The 22,029-nt window shown below is 36.7% G+C and overlaps 2 protein-coding genes across 13 annotated transcripts in view; one reads left to right on the top strand and one right to left on the bottom strand.

Moving 5' to 3' along the window:
* Positions 1–22,029, top strand: part of SPAG9 (sperm associated antigen 9) — a 145,888-nt gene that overhangs the window by 86,844 nt on the left and 37,015 nt on the right. For 6 of the 12 annotated variants that reach the window (XM_038547718.1, XM_038547717.1, XM_038547715.1 and 3 more), the window contains 7 exons: positions 5,596–5,803; positions 6,305–6,404; positions 12,622–12,743; positions 17,734–17,745; positions 19,461–19,518; positions 20,534–20,686; positions 21,161–21,212. In XM_038547718.1, the coding sequence (XP_038403646.1) occupies positions 5,596–5,803; positions 6,305–6,404; positions 12,622–12,743; positions 17,734–17,745; positions 19,461–19,518; positions 20,534–20,686; positions 21,161–21,212 (705 nt within the window). The remainder of the gene's footprint in view (positions 1–5,595; positions 5,804–6,304; positions 6,405–12,621; positions 12,744–17,733; positions 17,746–19,460; positions 19,519–20,533; positions 20,687–21,160; positions 21,213–22,029) is intronic. The other 6 variants (XM_038547721.1, XM_038547720.1, XM_038547719.1 and 3 more) reach the window with 1 other exon arrangement.
* Positions 8,204–8,383, bottom strand: LOC119873292 (copper transport protein ATOX1-like). The gene has a single exon (XM_038547728.1). The coding sequence runs from the start codon at positions 8,381–8,383 to the stop codon at positions 8,204–8,206; it is 180 nt and encodes a 59-aa protein (XP_038403656.1).

The following is a 22,029-nucleotide window of genomic DNA, read 5'->3' as shown; positions in this document are numbered from 1 at the left end:
TTCCTTATAATAGTAACACGTGCCTATTGTTTAAAAATTTGGAAACGCACAAGTATTAATAAGCAGGAAAGAATTTTTACCTGTTATCTATAGCCACTTTATATAAGCTAAAACATTTTTTTTTCATTTATTTATGATAGTCACAGAGAGAGAGAGAGGCAGAGACATAGGCAGAGGGAGAAGCAGGCTCCATGCACCGGGAACCTGACGTGGGATTTGATCCCGGGTCTCCAGGATCACGCCCTGGGCCAAAGGCAGGTGCTAAACCACTGCGCCACCCAGGGATCCCAGCTAAAACATTTTTTAGAGACCATACTTCATGTATAGATTTATATTCTGATTTTTCTAATTTTTTCTACTTCTATATGTATATATAATTATGCCAACAAAGGCACAGGAAAAGTAAAAAATCACTTGTTATCCATCTACTCAGTGGCAACCACTGTAAGAATCACTGAGCAATTTTTTTTAATTGCTCATACTGTACTGATTTGTTTTAATCCCAGTCTCTTTGCAAACTATTTTGAATATCTTCCATTTCAGTAAATACCCTTCTACAACACAGTTTTTTTTTTTTTTTTAAGATTTTATTTATTTATTCATGAGCGACAGAGAGAGAGAGAGAGAGAGAGAGGCAGAGACACAGGCAGAGGGAGAAGCAGGCTTCACGCAGGGAGCCTGACATGGGACTCTATCCGGGGTCTCCAGGATCACACCCTGGGCTGCAGGTGGCACTAAATCGCTGTGCCGCCTGCGCTGCCCTACAATACAGTTTTTAATTGCTGAATAATGTTCTCTTATATGGATATAGTATAGTTTGCTTAATCTCTTATTTTGAAGCATTTAAGTTGTTTGCAGTTTTTTGCTGTTACAAATGATGTTATGTATACACTTTATTTAAAATATATATGCAATTTATTTTTCCAGTTTAACATATAAGCATTTTCCCATGTCACTGAAAATCCTTTTAAATAAGTATCATATCTAACATGTGTATACTGTTTTATTTTTCCTTCGATAGATTCAAAATCGCAGGGGACATTTATTTTTGGTAAATGGATCATTACCTGCTGTGATTATGTGTTTCTTAATGATAAGAAATAAAATAATTGGTGGCTGACCAGTTATTATTCAAGTCCAATATAAACTCAGAAATTGAGAATAGCAAAAAAAAAAAAAAAAAAAAGAAAGAAAGAAATTGAGAATAGCAAAGCTTTTCTAGGATGAAGGTCTTCAGCAGACATTTGGGTTTTAACCATGTGTTAGAGCTCAAGCCCATCAGGAGAGCCAGGATACTCAGATTTTTATTTTTATTTTTTTTTTAAGATTTTATTTATTTTTTCATGAGAGACAGAGAGAGAGAGAGGCAGAGACACAGGCAGAGGGAGAAGCAGGCCCCATGCAGGGAGCCCAATGTGGGACTTGATCCTGGGTCTCTGGAATCACGCCCTGAGCTGAAGGCAGATGCCCAACCACTGAGCCACTCAGGTGTCCCGATACTCAGATTTTTAAATGCGTAACTCATGCTGGTATGGCATTCACAAGCTGTGACATTCTGCATTTCTCATCATTTACAAATAAACAAAAAACAGGAAAAAGAAAAACCTCAGAGTCTGGGATAGGGATGAAGAGTGGTGAGTGGGACACCATTGAAGAGATAAAGAAGGTTTTTTTTTTTTTTTTTTTAAGTAAGCATATAGTGTTGTATCCGTTTTAGAGGTGCAACATAGGGATTCAGCACTTCCTTATATTATTCAGTGCTCATCAAGAAAAATGTACCCTTTATTTATTTTTTAAATTTTATTTGTTTATTCATGAGAGACACACACACAGAGGCAGAGACACAGGGAGAGGGAGAAGCAGGCTCCTCACAGGGAGCCTGATGCAGGACTCCATCCCTGGACCCTGGATCACGCCCCAAGCTGAACTACGCAGGCGTCTTGATAAATGTACCCTTTAATCTCCTTCGTCTAATTTCACCCATCCTTCTGCACACCTCCCCTTTGGTAACTATTTGTTTGTTCTGTATAGTTAAGAGGCTGTTTCTAGGTGTTTTTCTTTTTTTTTTTTCTATCTGTCTTCCTCTCTCTCACTTTTTTTTCTTCCTTCATCTGTTTTGTTTCTTAAATTCCACATATGAGTGAAATCATGGTATTTGTCTTTCTCTCAACCATCTTATTTCATTTAGTGAAACATTCTTTAGCACCGTCCTTGTTGTTGCAAATGGCAAGTTTTCATTCTTTTTTATGGCTGAATAATATTCCATTGTATACATATACCATCTCTTCTGGATAAAGAACTCCTGATTTGCCCCAGCAAATATAATTTACATAACCCTATGTTTTCTTTTGGTGATTGGTTCTAATTCACCCACTCTTGGTACTGAAATTTTTGCTACATCAAAATTCGTGATAGTAAATTATTTTTAGGAGAAGATAATGGAGATGAAAATGTTTTAATATTATAAAGCTAAGAGTTTCGGTCATAAAGTTCTCTGAGTGTGGTTGCTTTCACTGTAATTGCTTTCCACCATAGCATAGGTAGCTGACTATATGCCAAAAATGCTTTCTTGTACTTGAACAGAATTTTAAATTTAAATTTTAAATTGAACACTCTTGACTTCTCAGCACCTAAAATGACCTAAATCTCTCAGATAGTGTAATATAAAGCTTAGAGTATATATGTAATTTTGATTGGTATAGTATTGTTGTTACTGTTTTTTTTTTTTAATGGCTTGGAGTCTGTTTCATTATTTTATAGTTATTTTTATAACTTTTAAAAGTTAAAAAAAGATAAAATTTTATTTTTTTTAATTTTTATTTATTTATGATAGTCACAGAGAGAGAAAGAGAGAGAGGCAGAGACATAGGCAGAGGGAGAAGCAGGCTCCATGCACCGGGAGCCCGACGTGGGATTCGATCCCGGGTCTCCAGGATCGCGCCCTGGGCCAAAGGCAGGCGCCAAACCGCTGCGCCACCCAGGGATCCCAGATAAAATTTTAAAAAGGGAAATTAAAGTCACTAAAAATCACCCCACCAAAAAAAAAAAAAAAAAACACCCCCACCATAGCATAACTTAATGTAGACATATTAAGTTGACTTAATATTAAGTTATATGTCTATATTAAAGCTAAGACTTAACTTAATATAGATATATATTCTTTTTTGCTTTAGACCAAAAGCATACATTTCAGAATTCTCAGTTATACATAATGTATTGTCATATTTGCTATATAATAATTACTAACTTTTTAAACACTGAGTATATGTGAACACTTTGCTACGTCTTTATGTAGAATAATTTATAATCTATGAATTAAGTACCATTATTTCTATTTTACAAATGAGAAAACATAGATTTAGAAAGAATACATAACTGACCCAAGGTCAGGCATTTGGTGAATGATAAATTCACTATATTTACCCTAATTATTATTATTCTTCCTACTACTACTACTATTTATTGTAAACTTTTGTCAAGTCTCTTTTTCTTTCTTTCTTTTATTTATTTATTTTTTTTGTAAAGATTTTATTTATTTGAGAAAAAGAGAGCCTGGAGAGGGGCAGAGGAAGAGGGAGAGAGAGAATCCCAAGCAGACAAAATGCTCAGCATGGAGCCCTACCTGGGGACCAGATCTCATGACCCTGAGACCATGACCTGAGCCAAAACCAAGAGTTGGACTCTTAACTGATTGCGTTACCCGTGCATTTTAGGCTCTCTTTTTTTTAAAGACCTGGGTACTTTGCTGTAAAAGAACTGCCTCGTTATTGGTAGCCATTAGAGAACTGTGTGCTGTTTTTTTGTTTTTGTTTTTTTTTGTTTTTAAGTAGGCTCTATGCCTAACGTGGGCCTGATCTCAGGACCCTGAGATCAAGAGTCACATGCTCCACCAATTGAGCCTACCACTTGCTCCCCCACCCCCGCCTTTTTTAAAGATTTTATTTATTTATTCATGAGAGACACAGATTGAGAGAGAGAGAGAGAGAGGCAGAGACACAGGCAGAGGGAGAAGCAGGCTCTATGCAGGGAGCCTAACATGGGACTCGATCCCGGGTCTCCAGGATCATGCCCTGGGCCGAAGGTGGTGCTAAACCGCTGAGCCACTCGGGCTGCCCTCTTTTTTGTTTTGTATTTTTTTTTAAATCCCTTCCCCCACTTAAAAAAATATTTTATTTATTTATTCATGAAAGACACACAGAGAGAGGCAGAGACACAGGCAGAGAGAGAAGCAGGCTCCATGCAGGGAGCCTGATGTGGGACTCGATCCCGGGTCTCCAGGATCATACCCCGGGCCGAAAGCAGCATTAAACCGCTGAGCCACCGGGCTGCCCACTTTTTTTTTTTTTAAATCAACACACAATGTTACATTAGTTTCAGGTGTGCCACACAAAGATTCAACTTTTGGAGAACTGTTTTTAATTATCTTGAGGCCACAAAACCCTTTGAAACCTGATAAAAGTTGTTTTTTCCCCCCAGAAAAATGCATTCTACACATTTTTGCATAAAATTCAATCCGGACATCATGACTATTTGTGGACCCTAAAATAGTAATTATCAAGTTTTAATGAGTATATAAATCACCTGGATTGCTTTTTTAAAATGCAGATTACTTGGTCTCACTGCCTAAAGTTTGGAGTTGGACTTAAAATCTGCCCCTTTAGTATTTCGGGTTATTTGGATGCAGGATATTTTAAGAATACGGTGTACAAAACTCTGAATCTCCTCTGAGATTCAGAATCTTGTTATTCCACTGCTGTTTGTGTTTTTTTTTTTTTTAATTTTATTTATTTATTTGACAGAGAACAAAAACACGAATGGGGGAGGGGCAGAAGGAGAGGGCAAAGTAGACTCTCCACTGAGCAGGGAGCCTGACTCCACTCGATGCTCTATCCCAGGACCCTGAGATCATGGACCTGAGCTGAAGGCAGATGATTAACCAACTAAGCCACCCAGGTGCCCCTATTACTGTTGTTGTTGTTTTTTTTAAGATTTTATTTATTCATAGAGACACACAGAGAGAGAAGTAGAAACACAGGCAGAGAGAGAAACAGGCTCCATGCAGGGAGCCCGACGTGGAACTCGATCCCAGGTCCTCAGGATCACACCCTGGGCTGCAGGCGGCACTAAACCGCTGCACTACCGGGGCTGCCCCCTATTACTGTTTTTAATAGAACTTTCTCTCTGCAAGTTTTTTAACTCATTTAAGAAAATGATTTAAAATGAATTAATCATTTAAAGATTTTTCCCATAATTCTTTTGTTAGGCATGGAGCCTAACACAGGGCTTGAACTCACAATCCTGAGGTCAAGACCTAAACTGAGATTGGGATATCTGGGTAGTTCATTGGTTGAGTGTCTGCCTCTGGCTCAGGTCATGATCCCAAGGTCCTGGGATTGAATTCTGCATTGGGGTCCCCACAGGGAGCCTGCTTCTCCCTCTGCCTAGTCTCTGCATCTCTCTCTCTGTGTGTCTCTCATGAATGAATAAATAAATAAAATCTTTAAAAATACCCTAAACTGAGATTAAGAGTTGAATGCTTAACCAACTGAGCCACCCAAGCAAAACCTCATCCCCAAGAATTCTTTTTATTTGTAGGATGAACTTTCTGATGTTAGCCAAGGAGGATCTAAAGCTACCACTCCGGCATCAACAGCTGCGTCAGATGTGGCCACAATTCCTACTGATACTCCCTTAAAGGAAGATAATGAAGGATTTGTGAAGGTTGCAGATACACCAAATAAATCAGAGATAAGCAAGCATATTGAAGTACAGGTAGCCCAAGAAACTAGAAATGTATCAACAGGTAAGTGACCCTAGTTCTTTCTGGTAAAGATCATGTGGGTATGAAAGGATTCATTTTAGGGGTGTTACTGCTTTAGATTTATAAAATTGTACTCAATTGTAGGTAAGCTTAAAAAGAGTGATGATCAAATAAAGTTTTGGAGAAACAGATTTGGGAAACCGGAGGATTAGAGAGCCTAAAAGGCAGAATAGTCTTCATCTTTAATTTCTCTGTATTTCACCCCTTAATTAGTAAAAACAAACAAACAGGAAGTTCTGCCCTGGGATACAATGGACTGTGTCCCCAAAAATACAAATAAAAACTTTGGTTATTTATCAGTTTCTGATAGTCACTGTTAATCTGATATATGACTTGTCTAAACCTCATGATTCTTAGAACCTACTCCTTAAAATGTTTTTCTGATCAAATGATGTATTTATAACCACTGAAGCAATAGGTTTCTCCTATTAGGGGCAGTATGTAATATATGCATTATTTATATCATCTTGTCCTTTTCCTAAGGCTCTGCTGAAAATGAAGAGAAGTCAGAAGTTCAAGCAATCATTGAATCCACTCCTGAGTTGGATATGGACAAAGATCTCAGTGGATATAAAGGCTCAAGGTACTATTAGTGTCAAAGTAAGGCATTTTATACTTCCTTTCCCCTCTCTCAGAAGCATACTATTGTTCTCTGGTCTCAGAGAGAAGGACATTCAGATGTTTTGCTGAGGAAATGTTGGTACTATATTTCAGTTTCCATTTTTGAAACTAGACATTATACTTGGTTTAAATGTTTTATGAAATGTTCCTTTGCTACATCAGGGATTAGAAGCATATGGAAGGATAGGGGAAAAAAATAGCCCAAGGGATAACCAGTACTTTCTGGAATTTGAGGAAACATAGAAACAGGAGTATGAGAAGTAACAATTTGAGAAAACTGTTCTTTCCCCCAAATCAGGAAGAAGTGTACATACTCCCTTCAAAACTGTAATGATGTCAGGTGCCTGGCTGCCTCAGTAGAGCATATGACTCTTGATCTCAGGGTTATGAGTTCAAGCCCCATCTTGGATGTGGAGCCTACTCAAAAAAAAAAACAACAGAAAACCCAAAGTGTAATGATCTCATTATTGGAAAAAATTAGTCTCGTTTTACATGGGAAGGCTGTTTAGTGGCAGGAAGAGAATTGTTATGTATCATCTTAATCAAGGTAATCTAAAGCATATAGATGTTCAAGAATGTTACACAGGACCTACTCCCTTCCTTTTAATTTCTTCCATTACATTTGTCCTTTAAAAATAAATGACCATAAAAATACACACCACTTACCACTGCAGTCATGGTTAAAAGCATGAACGTAAGGTAAGACTATGTGGGTTCAAATACTGCCTTGGATTTGAATCTGAGGTATATATTCTCCTCCATAGGAGGGAATTATGATAATACCTCAGATGATTGTGAGTAAATGAATCAATGTATGTTGAATTATTGGCAGTGGGCCCAGTTTAATAAAGGTTAGATAGTACTATGGTCATCATCGTTTAATATAAGTTGAATTACAACCTTATGAAGTCAGTGTCTTCATCCCCATTGTACAGATAAGGAAGCTCAGAAATGTGTAGTAATTTGTCCAAGATTTCCAAGTTAGCGATTGGAGCTGGCATTAGGTCTAGGACTCTCTGATGTTGAAGGCCATGTCCTATGAAAACATTTTTTTCTTTATTATTTATTTAAAAATGTAAACAATGCAGGGATGCCTGGGTGACACAGTCAGTTAATTTTCCGACTCCTGATTTCAGCCCAGGTCATGATATCAGGGTTGTGAGATTGAACCCCCCTTGGTCTCTGTGGTCTCTGCGCTGGGCATGGAGCCTACTTGGGATTCTCTCTCTCCCCCATCTCTTCCCCCCTCCACTCGCACAGATGCTCTCTTAAACAAAAAATGTAAACAATGCAGAATGTAAAAAGTGAAATTTGCTTTTTATCTGTCCTCTCTTAAGCCTAAGGAGATTAGCAGTTTCTGTTTGCATTCTGAACCTCTTTAAAAATTTTAAAAAGTATATTTTTATCAGACTAATTAATGCATATATAGTATTAAGGTCAAATGGGAATAATACAAAATATGAAGGGCAGTAGTAGTCTCTTACCCTATCCACCCTTCATTCCCATTCCCAACAGTCAGTGTCTATCGCTTCTTTGTTTTCTTTTTTGCCCCAACAATAGCAGCTCAGCTTTATTGCAGGGAAGCTGGGGAGGGTCAGCAGGCTAAAGAAAGGTCTGTGCAGGAACCCCCATCGCTGAGCAGGACTATTGGGCCCCAGGACTGTTTGGAAGGCAAGAAAAGATCAGCATCCTGCCCCCTTTGGTCCATCCTGGGCCCAGGTTTCCAGGCCCTTGCTACTTGGGGCTGAGGTAGGAAACAGCCTATCCTGTTTTCTCCAAGTTCTCCAGCAGAGTGTCCATGTTGTGCTCAGAATTGAAGCAAACCTTCTTGTTGGGCAGGTCAATGTCAGACTCCTCTCCTCCCAGCTTGTTGAGCACCTGGCGGACCACTTTAGAGCTGCTTTCACAAGTTGTGTCCACAGAGAACTCGTGCTTCAGCATGACTGTGGATGTGGTGGCGGCAGCAGTCACATCTTCGTTCTCTTCTGCTATTTTTCTTCAAGTATCTAAACCACATCCTTATGCTCTTTTCCTTGCTTCTTCTGTTTCTCAGCTGGGATTCTGTGAGAAAATTAAGTCCTGCCCTAAGGCATCCTTGTATATAATGAATTAGCTACACTCCTGTGCCTCTAGAATTGAGAAAATAGTCCCTCAAATCATTTTCTGTATTCTGTGGATCAAATGAGGAACCCTGGTTTTAGAAAAGTTGTGATACTGGCTGTTGACTTTATAGTAGAAGACGACAAGGATATAGTTCCTTAAACCACCATCCCTCCTTTTATCCTCTCAATATAATTCTCAGTTTGTGTTACATGAACATTCATTTTTAAAATCATTATGACAGTAAATATTGATCATAGCTTAGTCACAGAATATACTGTGATTATTTTTCCTATCTTTTGCAACTTTACTTTTCTAGAATTAGTAAAACATGGTAGATTTTTGTTTCATTTTATTTGCTTAGGCTTCTACATATCTATTGCAAGTTCATGGACAGATACCTTGCGAATCATAAATATAAGCACTTTCAAAATGGCCAAATATAAAGCCAGTTTCCTGGCGCTCTGTCTCCTGGCGTCTTCTATTCCCATTCTCTAGTCTAGGCTCTCATGGGTTCTGGTCCTGGCATTTGCCCTCACTTTCATACTGGGAATTCTTGTCACTTCTGTCCTCTGTCATATCTTCTGTTTCCTGGATCCGAGATCATCTTGCTGCTGCTGCTTCTTTCTTTTCCTTCTAAGATTTGTTTATTTATTTTAGAGAGAGAGAGTACAGGAGGGGCAGAGAGGGAGGGGCAGAAACAGAGGGCATCTTGCTGCTGCTGCTTCTTTCTTTTCCTTCTAAGATTTGTTTATTTTAGAGAGAGAGTACAGGAGGGGCAGAGAGGGAGGGGCAGAAACAGAGGGAGAGAGAATCTCAGACTCCGTGCTGAGCACAGAGCTCCGCATGGGGCTTGATCTCAGGACCCTGAGATAACAACGTGAGCCAGTGAGCCAAAACCAAGATCGAAGCTTAACTGACTGCACCACCTAGGTGTGCTTTGTTTATTGATGTATGCCTTTGTTTTGACAGAACATATTCCTTTTTCTTTTCTTTTTCTTTTTTTTTTTTTTTTAAGATTTCTTGATTTAAGAGAGAGCACGTGTGAGCAGGGGGAGGGGGGGAGGGAAAGAATCTCAAGCAGACTTCATGCCCAGCACAGAGCCTGATGTGGGTCTTGATCTCATGACCTGAAGATCATGACCTGAGCCAAAATCAGGAGTTGGATGCTCAACTGACTGAGCCACCCATCTGCCCCTTGACAAAAATATTCTTACTAGCTTTCTGGGCAAAGGCTGCATGGAAAGTAAAAAAAATATTTTTTTTAAGATTTTATATATTTATTCATGAGAGACAGAGAGGCAGAGACCCAGGCAGAGGGAGAAGCAGGCTCCATGCAGGGAGCCTGACGTGGGACTTGATCCCGGGTCTCTAGGATTACGCCCCGGGCTGAAGGTGGCGCTAAACCGCTGGGCCACCTGGGCTGTCCCAGGAAGTAAATTTTTGGAGAACTTGAATATGACAAATGTCATTTGAAAACACGATTGATAGTTTGGCTAACAGAATTCTAGGTTGGAAAATCTTCAAAAGTTTTCCTTCAGAATTGTGAAGACATTGTTCATAATCATGTTGAGTTTGAAGAGTTGGCCATTTGGATTCTTGCTTTTTTGTTTATTTTCTCTGGAAGCTTTTTAGGATCTTCACTTTATCCCTGATATGTGCCCTCCCCCGCTTTAAAAATACATTCATCATGTGTTTGACGTAGGGATCTTCCTTGTATCTTCTTGTATATGGTAAATCTTTTCATCTGGAAATTCATTATCTCCCAGTTCTGAGGAATTTTCTTATTTCTCCTTACTGTTGTCTCTTCCTCTCTCTTTCTGGAATATCTGTTAGGTGGATTTTGAGCAGTCTGGACTAACCTTTATAATTCCACCCTCCCCCTTCTGTTTTTGTTCTAATTTTGGGATGATTTCTTCAATTTTATCTTTCAGCCCTCATTGATTTTTTTTTCTTTTCCCCTAAAAGTATTTTTTTCTTATTAAAAAACCTTTATTTATCAAACACTGCCTAGTCACCACCTAAAAGCAGAGACAAAGTCTTAGTATTTCTTTCTTTTTTTTTTTTTTTTTTTATGATAGTCACAGAGAGAGAGAGAGAGAGGCAGAGACACAGGCAGAGGGAGAAGCAGGCTCCAGGCACCGGGAGCCCGATGTGGGATTCAGTCCCGGGTCTCCAGGATCGCGCCCTGGGCCAAAGGCAGGCGCTAAACCGCTGCGCCACCCAGGGATCCCTAGTCTTAGTATTTCTAAGTGCATAGAAGTTACTCAGTGAATAGTTGATTTCTTTTTCCCCTAAAAGTTTTTAGAATTACTCTTTATAACATCCTATTTTTTTTTATGTACACAATGTTTATTCTGAAAAAAAAAAAAGTTGTGTGTTTTTTTTTTTATTTCTTCTGCTGCTTGCATTGTCTCCTTTTGCTCTGAGTGCCTCTGTTATAGTCCATTTGTTTTTAGACTCTTTATTTTATAATAAAGGCCTTCTTTAAAAGTTTGGTGCTCCATGGCTGTTTTGCTGGTACTTAGGTAAGTAATGCAGATACTCTGGTTTCCTGCTTTTAACACTTAAACATGGCTTCCATTGTTTAGGGAGCAATGCTGTGGGGAGGGAGATCTCTGTTCTGGAGGATTGGATCGCACTCATACCGCTTCTTGTGCTGTCTTTCTATTGTTTTTCATCCTAACCTTCTGTTTTATGTTTCCCCTTTACATGTATCTTTCTTTTTCTTTTTTCTTTATTTTTAAGATTTTATTTGCTTGAGTGAGAGAGAGAGAGTGGCGAGCACAGAGGGAGAGGGAGAAGCATACCCTTGCTGAGCAGAGAGCCCAATGCAGGGCTTGATTCTAGGACTCTGGGATCATGACCTGAGCTTAAAGGCAGATGTTTAACCTCCTGAGCCACCAGGCACCCCTGCATGCATCTCTCTATAGATTGCTGGTTCCTTCAATTCCTCCTTCAGAGATTCTGGCAGTATACTGAGCTCCTCCCTCAACCTCAGTGCTGACATTTCAGCCTTTTCTGGTCTGTCAGATCAGTTTTGTTTGCCTGTATTCCATCTTACAGAATTTTGTTCACAATTCATCTGCTGTAATTTCTTTTTCTATTGCCTATGTCCTATTGGGCGGTAAATAACTATGTTTAGTCCACTAAGTTTAACTGGAAATCCTATGGAAATTTTTTAAAAAGATTTATTTATTTATTTTAGACAGAGCTGAGTGAGAGAACACACATGAGAGAGAGAGAGAGAACGCGCGTGCACGCGAGAGAGTGCGCACTAGCAGGAGGGGGAGAGGGAGAGAGAGTCCTAAGCAGACTCCATCCTGAGTACAGAGTCCACGTGGGGGTCAATCCCACAACCCTGAGATCACTATCAGAGCCGAAACTAAGAATTGGATGCTTAACTGACTCTGCCACCGAGGTGCCCCAACTATTTTCTATTAATATAATATGAAAGCACAAACATACACATATCCCCATTTCCTTCCATATCCCATATTATAAAGCTTCTTCTATATAAGTATTTGTATTCTTTATTTTAACAGTTACTGTAATTGCCCTTAAAAGAAAAACAAAATGGCCATGCCAGTTTATATCTAGACAACTTATTAACATGGTAGTTAATATCATGGATTCTGAAGCCTGACTGTGTGCAGGGTTTGAATCCTGCCTCTTTGACTCATTTGCTGGATGACCTTGGTGAATTCCTTAATCTCTTTAGTTTCCTCTTCTATAAAATTGGGATAATAGCACCTCCTTTAAGTCAGTGTGAGGATTCAGTAAGGTAAACTAGGTAAAGTGCTTGTACAGTGTCTAATATAATGAAGAGTAGTGCTCTGTTAGCTATCATTTATTGTTTGTGTTTACTGAGATCTGACCAAAAATAAACATTCTATATTTTCTTCAACAGTTCTTTCTGTGGAGTTTAATGGTAATTTTTTAGGAAACCTTTTAAAAATCTTTTAAAATTACATTTTGTATTAAATGCAAATTACAGGAGACAATTATTTGCCTATTGTATTCACTTTACACTTTTGAAAAAGCCTGTAATATTTGTTGATTTTTTTTCTGTTGCATAGCACTCCCACCAAAGGCATAGAGAACAAAGCTTTTGATCGCAATACAGAATCTCTCTTTGAAGAACTGTCTTCAGCTGGCTCAGGCCTAATTGGAGATGTGGATGAAGGAGCAGATTTACTAGGTATGATAGCTTATCTGAAGAAGTATCATACTGTAATAGTTTTTTAAGTGATTTAATTGAAAATTCCTTTAAAGTGTCCCTAACTGCTGCTCAGTAGCACAGTTATTGTACTTTCAGGTAATAAATAGGAACGTAGTCTTTGAGATCACAAGTTTTATTTTATTTTATTTTATTTTATTTTATTTATTTATTTATTTATTTATTTATTTATTTATTTATTTATTTATAAAGATTTTATAGAGATCACAAGTTTTAAATGAAAGTATCTTTGTGCATGGATATCCCTCAAATTGAATTGTACTTTAATTTGTATTTTGAAAATCATACAGCACATTTTATTAAACATGTGTTTAATATTCTTTAATATTAAGAATATATTATATTCTTTAATATACTTAATATAATAAGTATTTCACATAAGGAGCACAGTGATCAAAAAAAAAAAAAAGAAGAAGGAGCACAGTGATTTTTTTATATATATATATGAGTGTGTGTGCATCCAGGTGTGTGGATGTGTAGATGTATAGATTAATAGGTAGTTAGTTCCTGGCTTAGGTAGACTTCTTTAAATTCTATTGACCTTAATTAGATAAGAAAATATAATACTTGGGGTCTATTTATTTATTTATTTATTTGTGATTTCACAACATATTCTGTTTGGAAATGTAATCATTTTAGAGTTTGTGTTATAGAAGATACCTGGTTTGAAAAAGAATACTGCATTTGACTGTTCCATTATTTATCTGATAACCTTTGCCAAGTAGTTAACCTCTCCTGGCCTTAGTTTCTTTGATAAAATGAAGGAGTTGGATTCTAGTTCTTGGGTTGAGCAAACTGTGGCTCATGGGTCCAAATTCAGCTCATCTCTTCTGTGTTCAAATAAAGCTTTATTGGAATACAGCCCATCTCATTTATTTACTTATTGTCTATAGTTGGTTTTGCGCCCAATAGCAGAATTAAGTAGTCTATAACAGAGATCATATGACTTCCAAAGACTTAAAATATTCACTATCTGACACTTTACAGAAAGAATGGATAGACTTCTTCTCTAGGGGATCTCTGAAGTCTCTTTCAACAATAATTACATATGTCAATTAGTTTTGGCTTGCCTTTCTTTTAACTTACAATCTTACAGAAATTGAAAGCCTTATTGTATTAAAAAACCTATGCCTTTGGAATAGAAACTGGTCTTTAAAAATTTTTGTATCTATTATTGACATTATAATTCAGACTACAGTGTTCTCAGAAGGTGCTGTTTGTTAATTTTTGCGAATATGGGGTGGGATTACTTGCATTAATTTGGGTTAAATTTATTGATTACCATTATATTCTTCAAAGTATGAAGTATTTTTTGAAGGAAATATAAGTTCTGTCTAAATGGAACTCATAGTCTATCTAGTAAGAGAGATTGAAAGTTTATTATAAGTAAAACTTTTTAAATTAGACATAAACTCCCACTGTTAAAGTCTAAGTAAAGTATTGGAAGCAATTGAATGAGTTTGCATTTCTCAAGGAGGGCTAAAGATTAATTCTTAAGAAACACCCCATTTTTACATTTTAACTTACACTTTAAATTTAGTTAACTTTAAATTATGAATGAAAAGTTCCGTTTAAGAAACTGAGTCCCTGGCAAAATTGAAGGATAGATGCAAAAAATGTTAGAAGAATTTTTGTGTTTAAATTTGCATTCAAATTTATATACAATAAAATTCGCTCTTTATGATGAATTTTTTTACTTTTGCCAAAGCATAGAGTTGTATAATCACTACTAGAAGCAATATACGTCCCCAGAAAGTTCCTTCATGTTGCAACTTTGTATTTAACTAGAATGAAGTATTTGTAATGCAGTTTGTATACCCTGCTACTCATAATCCAATATTGAATAATATAATTTTTGAGGTTGGTGGTCTCAAACATTCCTTTTTGTAAAAGTTAAGAAGCCACAGAGTACTTAGAAATAATTGTAGTCTTTTAAAATCAGGTATTTTCTGAAAGCTTCCATTCTTTAAGTCAGAAAATTAAGCATAATGAATAGGTTAAAAGCAAAATCCTGATACTGTGGGTTTCTTTCTACTTTGAAAATAAGAAATAGACTGTAAACTAGTGTCTTTTCCCTTTTGCAGATAATGATATATTTATCTCTAGAATGTTCCAGATTAGAAGATTTTACTCTAATACCTTGAGTGTAGTGACTTATGCCTACGTGAATACCTTTTGATCGAAGATGGTAAATGAAATTTCCTAGGCTCATATTTGTTCCCTGGCTTATCTTCTATACAATTTCATGATAGCAATTGAAGTGTAATATTAAATGGAATATAGTGAAACTAAAAAAATTGTTTCCCAAAGTTCTTTAATTGACTTTGGGTTGATAAATAAGTATGCAACCCATTTCTATAACTCATTATTCATTTTCTTAATTACTATATTATTGTAAAACTCTTCTCTTGTTCAAGGATATAAATTTTTGTAATCATTATGCATATACTCCACACTTAGATTATTTTTTCCCCAGATTTTAGCAATTTAAAAGAGGTAAACCCCTCCCCACTCCATTTGTCCTTGTCCTTTGACTTTCTTATTTTTGTCAGTCCTTTTTCCATTCACTTTAGTCATGTACTTTCCACAGCCACACTCAAGAACTTGGAAATTGCACATCCTACTCTTGGGGTTTTTTTCTTTCTTTTGATTATCCTTCTGTATTTTCAACTTCACTGTCTTTACTTCTTCTATTATCATTTAAACATATTCAGATGTTTTCCATTTAATTTTTTTTAAAGATTTTATTTATTTATTTATTCATGACAGACAGAGAGAGAGAGGCAGAGACACAGGCAGAGGGAGAAGCAGGCTCCATGCAGGGAGCCCGACGTGGGACTCAATCCCAGGTCTCCAGGATCACACCCCATGCTGAAGGTGGCGCTAAACCGCTGAGCCACCAGGGCTGCCCAGGTGTTTTCCATTTAAAAGTGAAAGCACTGCCCCCCTTTTAACCCTCCATCTTCAGTACCTTCATGCCCTATCACTCACTTAGGTTCCATTTCTGGTCACACCTTTTTGCAGCACTATCAAAGAGATATCTCTTCTGTGTCTGACACTATTCTAGATGCTTGTGATACATCAGTGAACAAAGCAGACTTCTTGAAAGTAAAGCTGCTTTTAACTGCCAGGATTTCCCTTTCCCACTTGCATCTCATCCCCCGGTAGTCTGTGTGGGATTATTCACTGCACTCCTCTTGTGTGAAACCACCTTCTTTTTTGCTATATTCAGCGGTTCCTTCTATACTCTTTTCATAGAACTCTTCAGATAACCTTTTGTCTTTAACACCATCTTTGTTGGATTTCTGTGATAGCAGACTTTCCTACCTCTGATTCTTCTTTTTCAGTCTTCTTTGCAGGATCCTCTTTTTCTGCCCATCTTTCAGGATATCAGTATCCCAGGCCTGCTTCTTTGTTTGGGAAATCTTATTTGCTCTTGTTTCTTGGCTTTTGTGGATAATTGCTTCACAGTTTTTATCACTTTCCAAGATCTTTTTCTAGTGCCACAGACTATTATTTCCAAACACTCCATGAGACACACTTAAGATGATTTGTGGGGCTTTACCCTTAATGTGTCTAAAGGTCAGTTTATCATGTTCGTTGTCCTGTTCAAGGCTGTTCTTGGTCCAGCACCATACTGTCTCAGTGAATGCCTCACCGTCCACTCAATTCTCTGTTCAGAATCTCTCCTTTTTCCCTCAGAACCAATCACCATGGATTGTTTACTCCTTTTCTTAAAAAAAAAAAAAAAAAAAAAAAAAATTGTATATGTAACTCTTTATATATCTCCTTGCCTCTATTTAAATGGCATATCCTCCTATTGGAATTCTGTCTTGATCCCCTAGTTAAAGCTTAGTTGTCCTGGAAATGTATTCTTGTGGCACTTGTTTTCTTTATTATGCCACTCTTTATACTTCACTGTGATTTTATACATACTCATCTCCCTGGGTAGGCTATAAGCTCAATGTCAAGACAACTTTGTCCTTTGCTCATATGGAGTCTTGAGCACCATAGCACAGTGATTAAGTGAATGGACCGCTAAACAGAATAGTTCTTTTTTTTTTTTTTTTCTAAAGATTTTATTTATTTATTCATGAGAGACAGAGAGAGAGAGAGAGAGAGAGAGGCAGAGACACAGGCAGAGGGAGAAGCAGGCTCCATGCAGGGAGCCCAACGTGGGACTCGATCCCAGGACTCCAGGATCAGGCCCTGGGCTGAAGGCAGCGCTAAACCGCTGAGCCACCTGGGCTGCCCCAGAATAGTTCTTATGGCTTTATTTCACCTCTAATTCTGTGATTCTTCACCTTTTAGGATTAAAACTCCTTTATGGGAGAATTTGTAAGAAAGCAGTGTATTTTTGGAAAAATGCATGTACAGGTAGACAAAATTGTGCATACTTTCTCAAGGGGTTAACAGATAATTTGGAGGCCCAACTATGGAGCTAACTTGAGGATTGATGCTAAAATCCAAATGAGACTTCTATGATTTTAAAATCTGCCAGGCAATTTTTACATGTTTTAATAGGTGAAGTTTTCAAATATGTTAGACCTAATAAATTTATATTTGGTTGAAACCTTGAATAGAAATGCAGCCACTTCAAGTTATGTTTTTCTTATGGTTATGAGTTAGCTTTTATCAATACATTTCAAAGTGAAAATTTTGGACAATCCAACTGATCATATATTAAATTTATACATGAGATTTTGAGAGAACACTGAGAATGTGTAAATTTTAGAAACTACATTAGATATGATTCCCATGTAGTACATATTTCAGATTTTTTTCTTATTTATAATACTTACACTTTACTGTGTTTAGTTAATGGTTTCTCTACATCTTTTAAATTTTATTGTCTCCTCTCTCTCATTGAAATTAATGAGCGTAGATCTTGCTTTCTGGAAACAATCTAATTGTGATTCTCATTCATTTTTCTCTTGGGCTGCTTACCCAGGGGAATATTCTGGTGTGTATGCTTTTAAATACTTTAATATTACTGCTTTTTAAGCAAGGTGTTCTTGGCTGCTATTCTCATGTAATGCTTTCTCATCATTTTTTTTCTGCTCAACTTTTTTTTTTTGCCTTCCATATATTTTCAGCTTTTATGCTTATCTCCCTACATGCTTGAGAGTTTATAACAAACATAGTCATTACGTAAGCTTTTTTCAACCAATCTAGACTCAATTTCTTCTGACTGTATAGCTTTATTGAAAGTTAACATTAGTCGACAGCAAATATTTCAGCATATCTTGCCAAAATTCATTTGGAATTGTAATTTGAAAACCATTTTAGTTTGTCTTTATTTTTACCTTCTGGAGAATACATAGATGATTAAATAAGCTACTATTTCTCATATTTAATTCTTCATGGAGAAGTACCCTGATCTTTGAGAATATTTGAGAAAATGATAATATAGACAAAATATGAGTTCATGTGTGAGCATTGAATTTTTAGCATTCCTAGGTTGGTTTTAAATTATCTTTAAGTCATTTGAAATACTGCTTTTTAAAAAATCAAGGGACATGATAACTCCTTTTCCTTATGTAGTTTTCTTAGGATTTTTCCTTCCTGTATAGCTGGGTTATATTAATACTACTTCTTCCATTATATGCGGTTTTCTAATTAGCTTAGGATAAGTGAATGCTGAGTCTTTTGCTTTGCTTTGTTTTTTGCTTTTTTGTCATTGTAGTTTTTTGAGATACATTCCCTAGATGTTGTTTTATTTCTTCAGTTTCTTATAAGTGGCAAATTAAATAACTTTCTTCTCCCTAAAGATCATTGCATTGAATCTTGCTTTGAGTGCTCTGCCTATATTACAGTCCTCATTAAGTTATTAAACAGGATTCTGTAAAGTAATAACTAAACATTATCATTTCAGAGGTGGCACTTTGAGAGAAACTTTATATTATTGATGTGGGATTTTCAATCTAATCATTCAGTTTCATTGTGCAAAAGAATTGGTAAAGCATTTTTTTAAGGTATAACATATCGAAGATCATCCCTTAGGAATGAAGGAAATCATCTTAATTTCTGTCTTTCGCACATCATTATGCATTAAATCATAACACTGATTCCAGATGTATTTCATATCATGCATAAAGCTTTACAGATTAATAATCTATTTTCATGCTGTTTCTTACATAAAACATTTCTTGTTCTTTGTTTTTGCTTTACATGGAATGCATGGGCTTTAAGACCATAATTTCTTTGGTAAGGTTTCATCTGCATTGGGGTTCCGTCTTTCTTTGGCCTTGTTTCTGCCTGTTCTTTCTTAGTAACACTTAATTTTTAGGCAAAAGCCTACAATACCAGCTGTGATTTGCAAATGATTTTTGATCTGTATTAATGCTTACTCTTTTCTTCCTCTAAACATTTTACTGCTGCTTTTTAGAATATTTGGCAGAAAAGTCTTGATCATTTTGAAATATTATCTATGAGAAACAAAATATAGACTAAGTTACAAAGAATTGGCTAACAATCTTTAGTTTTGTTTTGTGATAGATAATCATTTATAATTCTACAACCTATATAAGTAGATATATGAAATGAAATTATAGACAAAAATAAGGTTACTAAAGGACAGATAAAATTTATAAATTAAAATTTGAGGCTCTAGTTTATATAATACCAGTTTATATAATTTTTAATAATTTTTTGAAAGCTTTTTTTTTTTTTTGATAGGAATGGGTCGTGAAGTTGAGAATCTTATATTAGAAAATACACAACTGTTGGAAACCAAGTAAGTATATACAAAATTTTAAAAGGAACACAAGATATTGAATTTTCTCATCTGAGTCAGTGACAATATTTAATATAACACAGCATGCGACTGCCGTTGAGCTACCTTATCTTGTTCCCCTCCCTGTGTGTTTGCTGTGTGCACACATGCATAAGCAAATGGGCAGTGGGACCCGATTTCACTGATGGATAGGTTTTGTTGCTCTGTTTTATTTTTTGCAAAAACAGATTTTCATCTTCTTTCCACTCTACAAGTATTTGTGTCTCTTAACCTTCTGGATTTGTCATGTGCTTTTTTGGCTCCCTCCCCTGGAATGCCCATTTTATTTTCTCCTGGGGTTTCTTTATTTCTACATAAATATTTTGATCTATACCCAACCCAGCTCTCCTCTATAGTTGTCGATTTTCAGGTATAATTTGTGGGGTCTTAGGCCCTCAAACATATTGGAGTCTGGTTTAGTGGGGCAGGTCCTGAGTCCTGTGGAAAGCAGTCCAGGTCCCTTTGTTAATTTGCTGTGCCAGAGCAACTTTGGAACATCTGGGTAGATCCAAAATAGAATGCAGTGATGAGATACCATGCCCATCTGTACCCAAAAGAACTAGATCTTAGAATTTTTTTTCCAGTTTTTTTCCCCCAGGTTTAGACTTTTTACTCATCAGTTATTAAAAGGTAAATTGAAAGATAAATTTTACTTTATTGATTAGGTAATTTTTTTCCTCAGAATTTAACAACAGTATCCTTATGGATGCTGTTTTGTAAAAGTTTAATCTTAGTTAATTTTGACATTTTTATTAGTTGGTGGTCTGTTTTGCTTAGCTTATTCTTCGGTTAAGTGGAAGAGTGAAAACTTGCATGATTGTGTTTTTTTTTATCTTGATCTACAAACAATACCGGGTGGAATCTCTTTAAAATATTCAGTTATTCAGCTTTGACAGTGTAGTTCCTTTAGTCTGAAAGAGAACAGGTTGAAAGAGTATTCATTTGTAACGATATATGTGCAATATGTGTTTCTTAGACATGCTTTGAATGTAGTGAAGAATGATTTGATAGCAAAGGTGGATGAGCTGACCTGTGAGAAGGATGTGCTGCAGGGGGAGCTGGAGGCTGTAAAACAAGCCAAGCTGAAGCTAGAGGAGAAGAATAAGGAGCTGGAGGAGGAGCTTAGGAAGTAAGTTTTCTCTGTGGTCTTCTGAACCCAACTGTCTTCGCCAGGGTGCCAGAAAGGGTCTCAGGTATCACCCTGATGTCGGCCTCTCTGTCCATAACTCTTAAGAGGCAAGGAGCACGAGTGGCCTGGAAGGGGGCCAAGTGCCGGGTGCTGATTCCACTGTGAGCATGCCCCTTCTCTGACCCAGTGTCATCATTGTCACTTTTTGTGGCTGTCATAATATGAAAAAAGTTAGTAGAACCATTCTAAAATTTGCTAATACAGAAATTAGAAACATTTTTTCCCTTCACCCAGCTTTCTTTAATACCTGTTTTTTTCTGAGAACAGTGCTACACTAATGTTCCCCTAAGTGAAGGCAGCTAAATACTTTGGAAAGAAAAATAATTATTTAGTGTTGATTAAAATTTTTGATATACCCTTTCATTCCTTGAAAAGATGAACTCAAATAACATATTCTGGTTTCTTCCCCACTAGAGCTCGCGCAGAAGCCGAAGATGCACGGCAAAAAGCAAAAGATGATGATGATGTAGGTTTATGATTTCAGATTTTTTTTCTTACTGCATTTTGGTTTTTAAGAAAATCTTGCTAATTAAGCTTTGGATACAGCATTATAGAAAGGAAGTCAGAAGATCTGTTTGTGGTCATAAATAGGATAGCTCATGCTCCCACATGATATCCAGAGGCTAAGCTTTCTGGCTACATGTGGTGTGCCATTTTTTTTATGGCTCTGTGGTGTGACCTCTGTTTGCATGTTCAAGCTCAAGGACCAGCCGAAACATTGTGGGTTTTATTACTGTTTGTTTTATCTCAAATTTTCACTTAGAAATATGAAAGCTTAATAATAAAAGTTACTTATAGTATTAAACATAAAAAGATGAATTCTAGAACTTTAGTTGTAGGCAGTCAGCTTATATTGTTTTCAACATATGTAAATACAAGACTAAATGAGTTTCTTGTCAATATAATTAGCATAGTGGTAGTTCTTTTGGTAGCTAGATTATCATTCCTGTAACAGAGGTTTGCTGGTCAACCATCAGACTTTTTTTTTTTTAAAGACTATTCTTTTTTTTTTTTTTAAAAGATTTTATTTATTTATTCATGAGAGACACACAGAGAGAGGCAGAGACACAGGCAGAAGGAGAAACAGGCTTCATGCGGGGAGTCTGATGCGGGACTCGATCTGGGTCCCCAGGATCAGGCCCTGGGCTGAAGGCAGGCGCTAAACCACTGAGCCACCCGGGCTGCCCCAAGCATCAGACTTGAGATATGTGGGTACCCTGTACAAAATGATTACTTAATACTCCTGCTATATTGCTCTTTTTTTAATGTATAATACTTGGTAC

Source organism: Canis lupus, chromosome 9 (genome assembly GCF_011100685.1).
Source record: "Canis lupus familiaris isolate Mischka breed German Shepherd chromosome 9, alternate assembly UU_Cfam_GSD_1.0, whole genome shotgun sequence".
Classification (NCBI taxonomy): domain Eukaryota; kingdom Metazoa; phylum Chordata; class Mammalia; order Carnivora; family Canidae; genus Canis; species Canis lupus.
The sequence above is the reverse complement of the archived record's forward strand: the minus strand, read 5'-3'. Positions and strand labels throughout refer to the sequence as shown.

Coding starts and splice junctions, on each gene's coding strand:
- LOC119873292 (XM_038547728.1), bottom strand. CDS start 8,383: ATGCTGAAGCACGAGTTCTCTGTGGACACAACTTGTGAAAGCAGCTCT.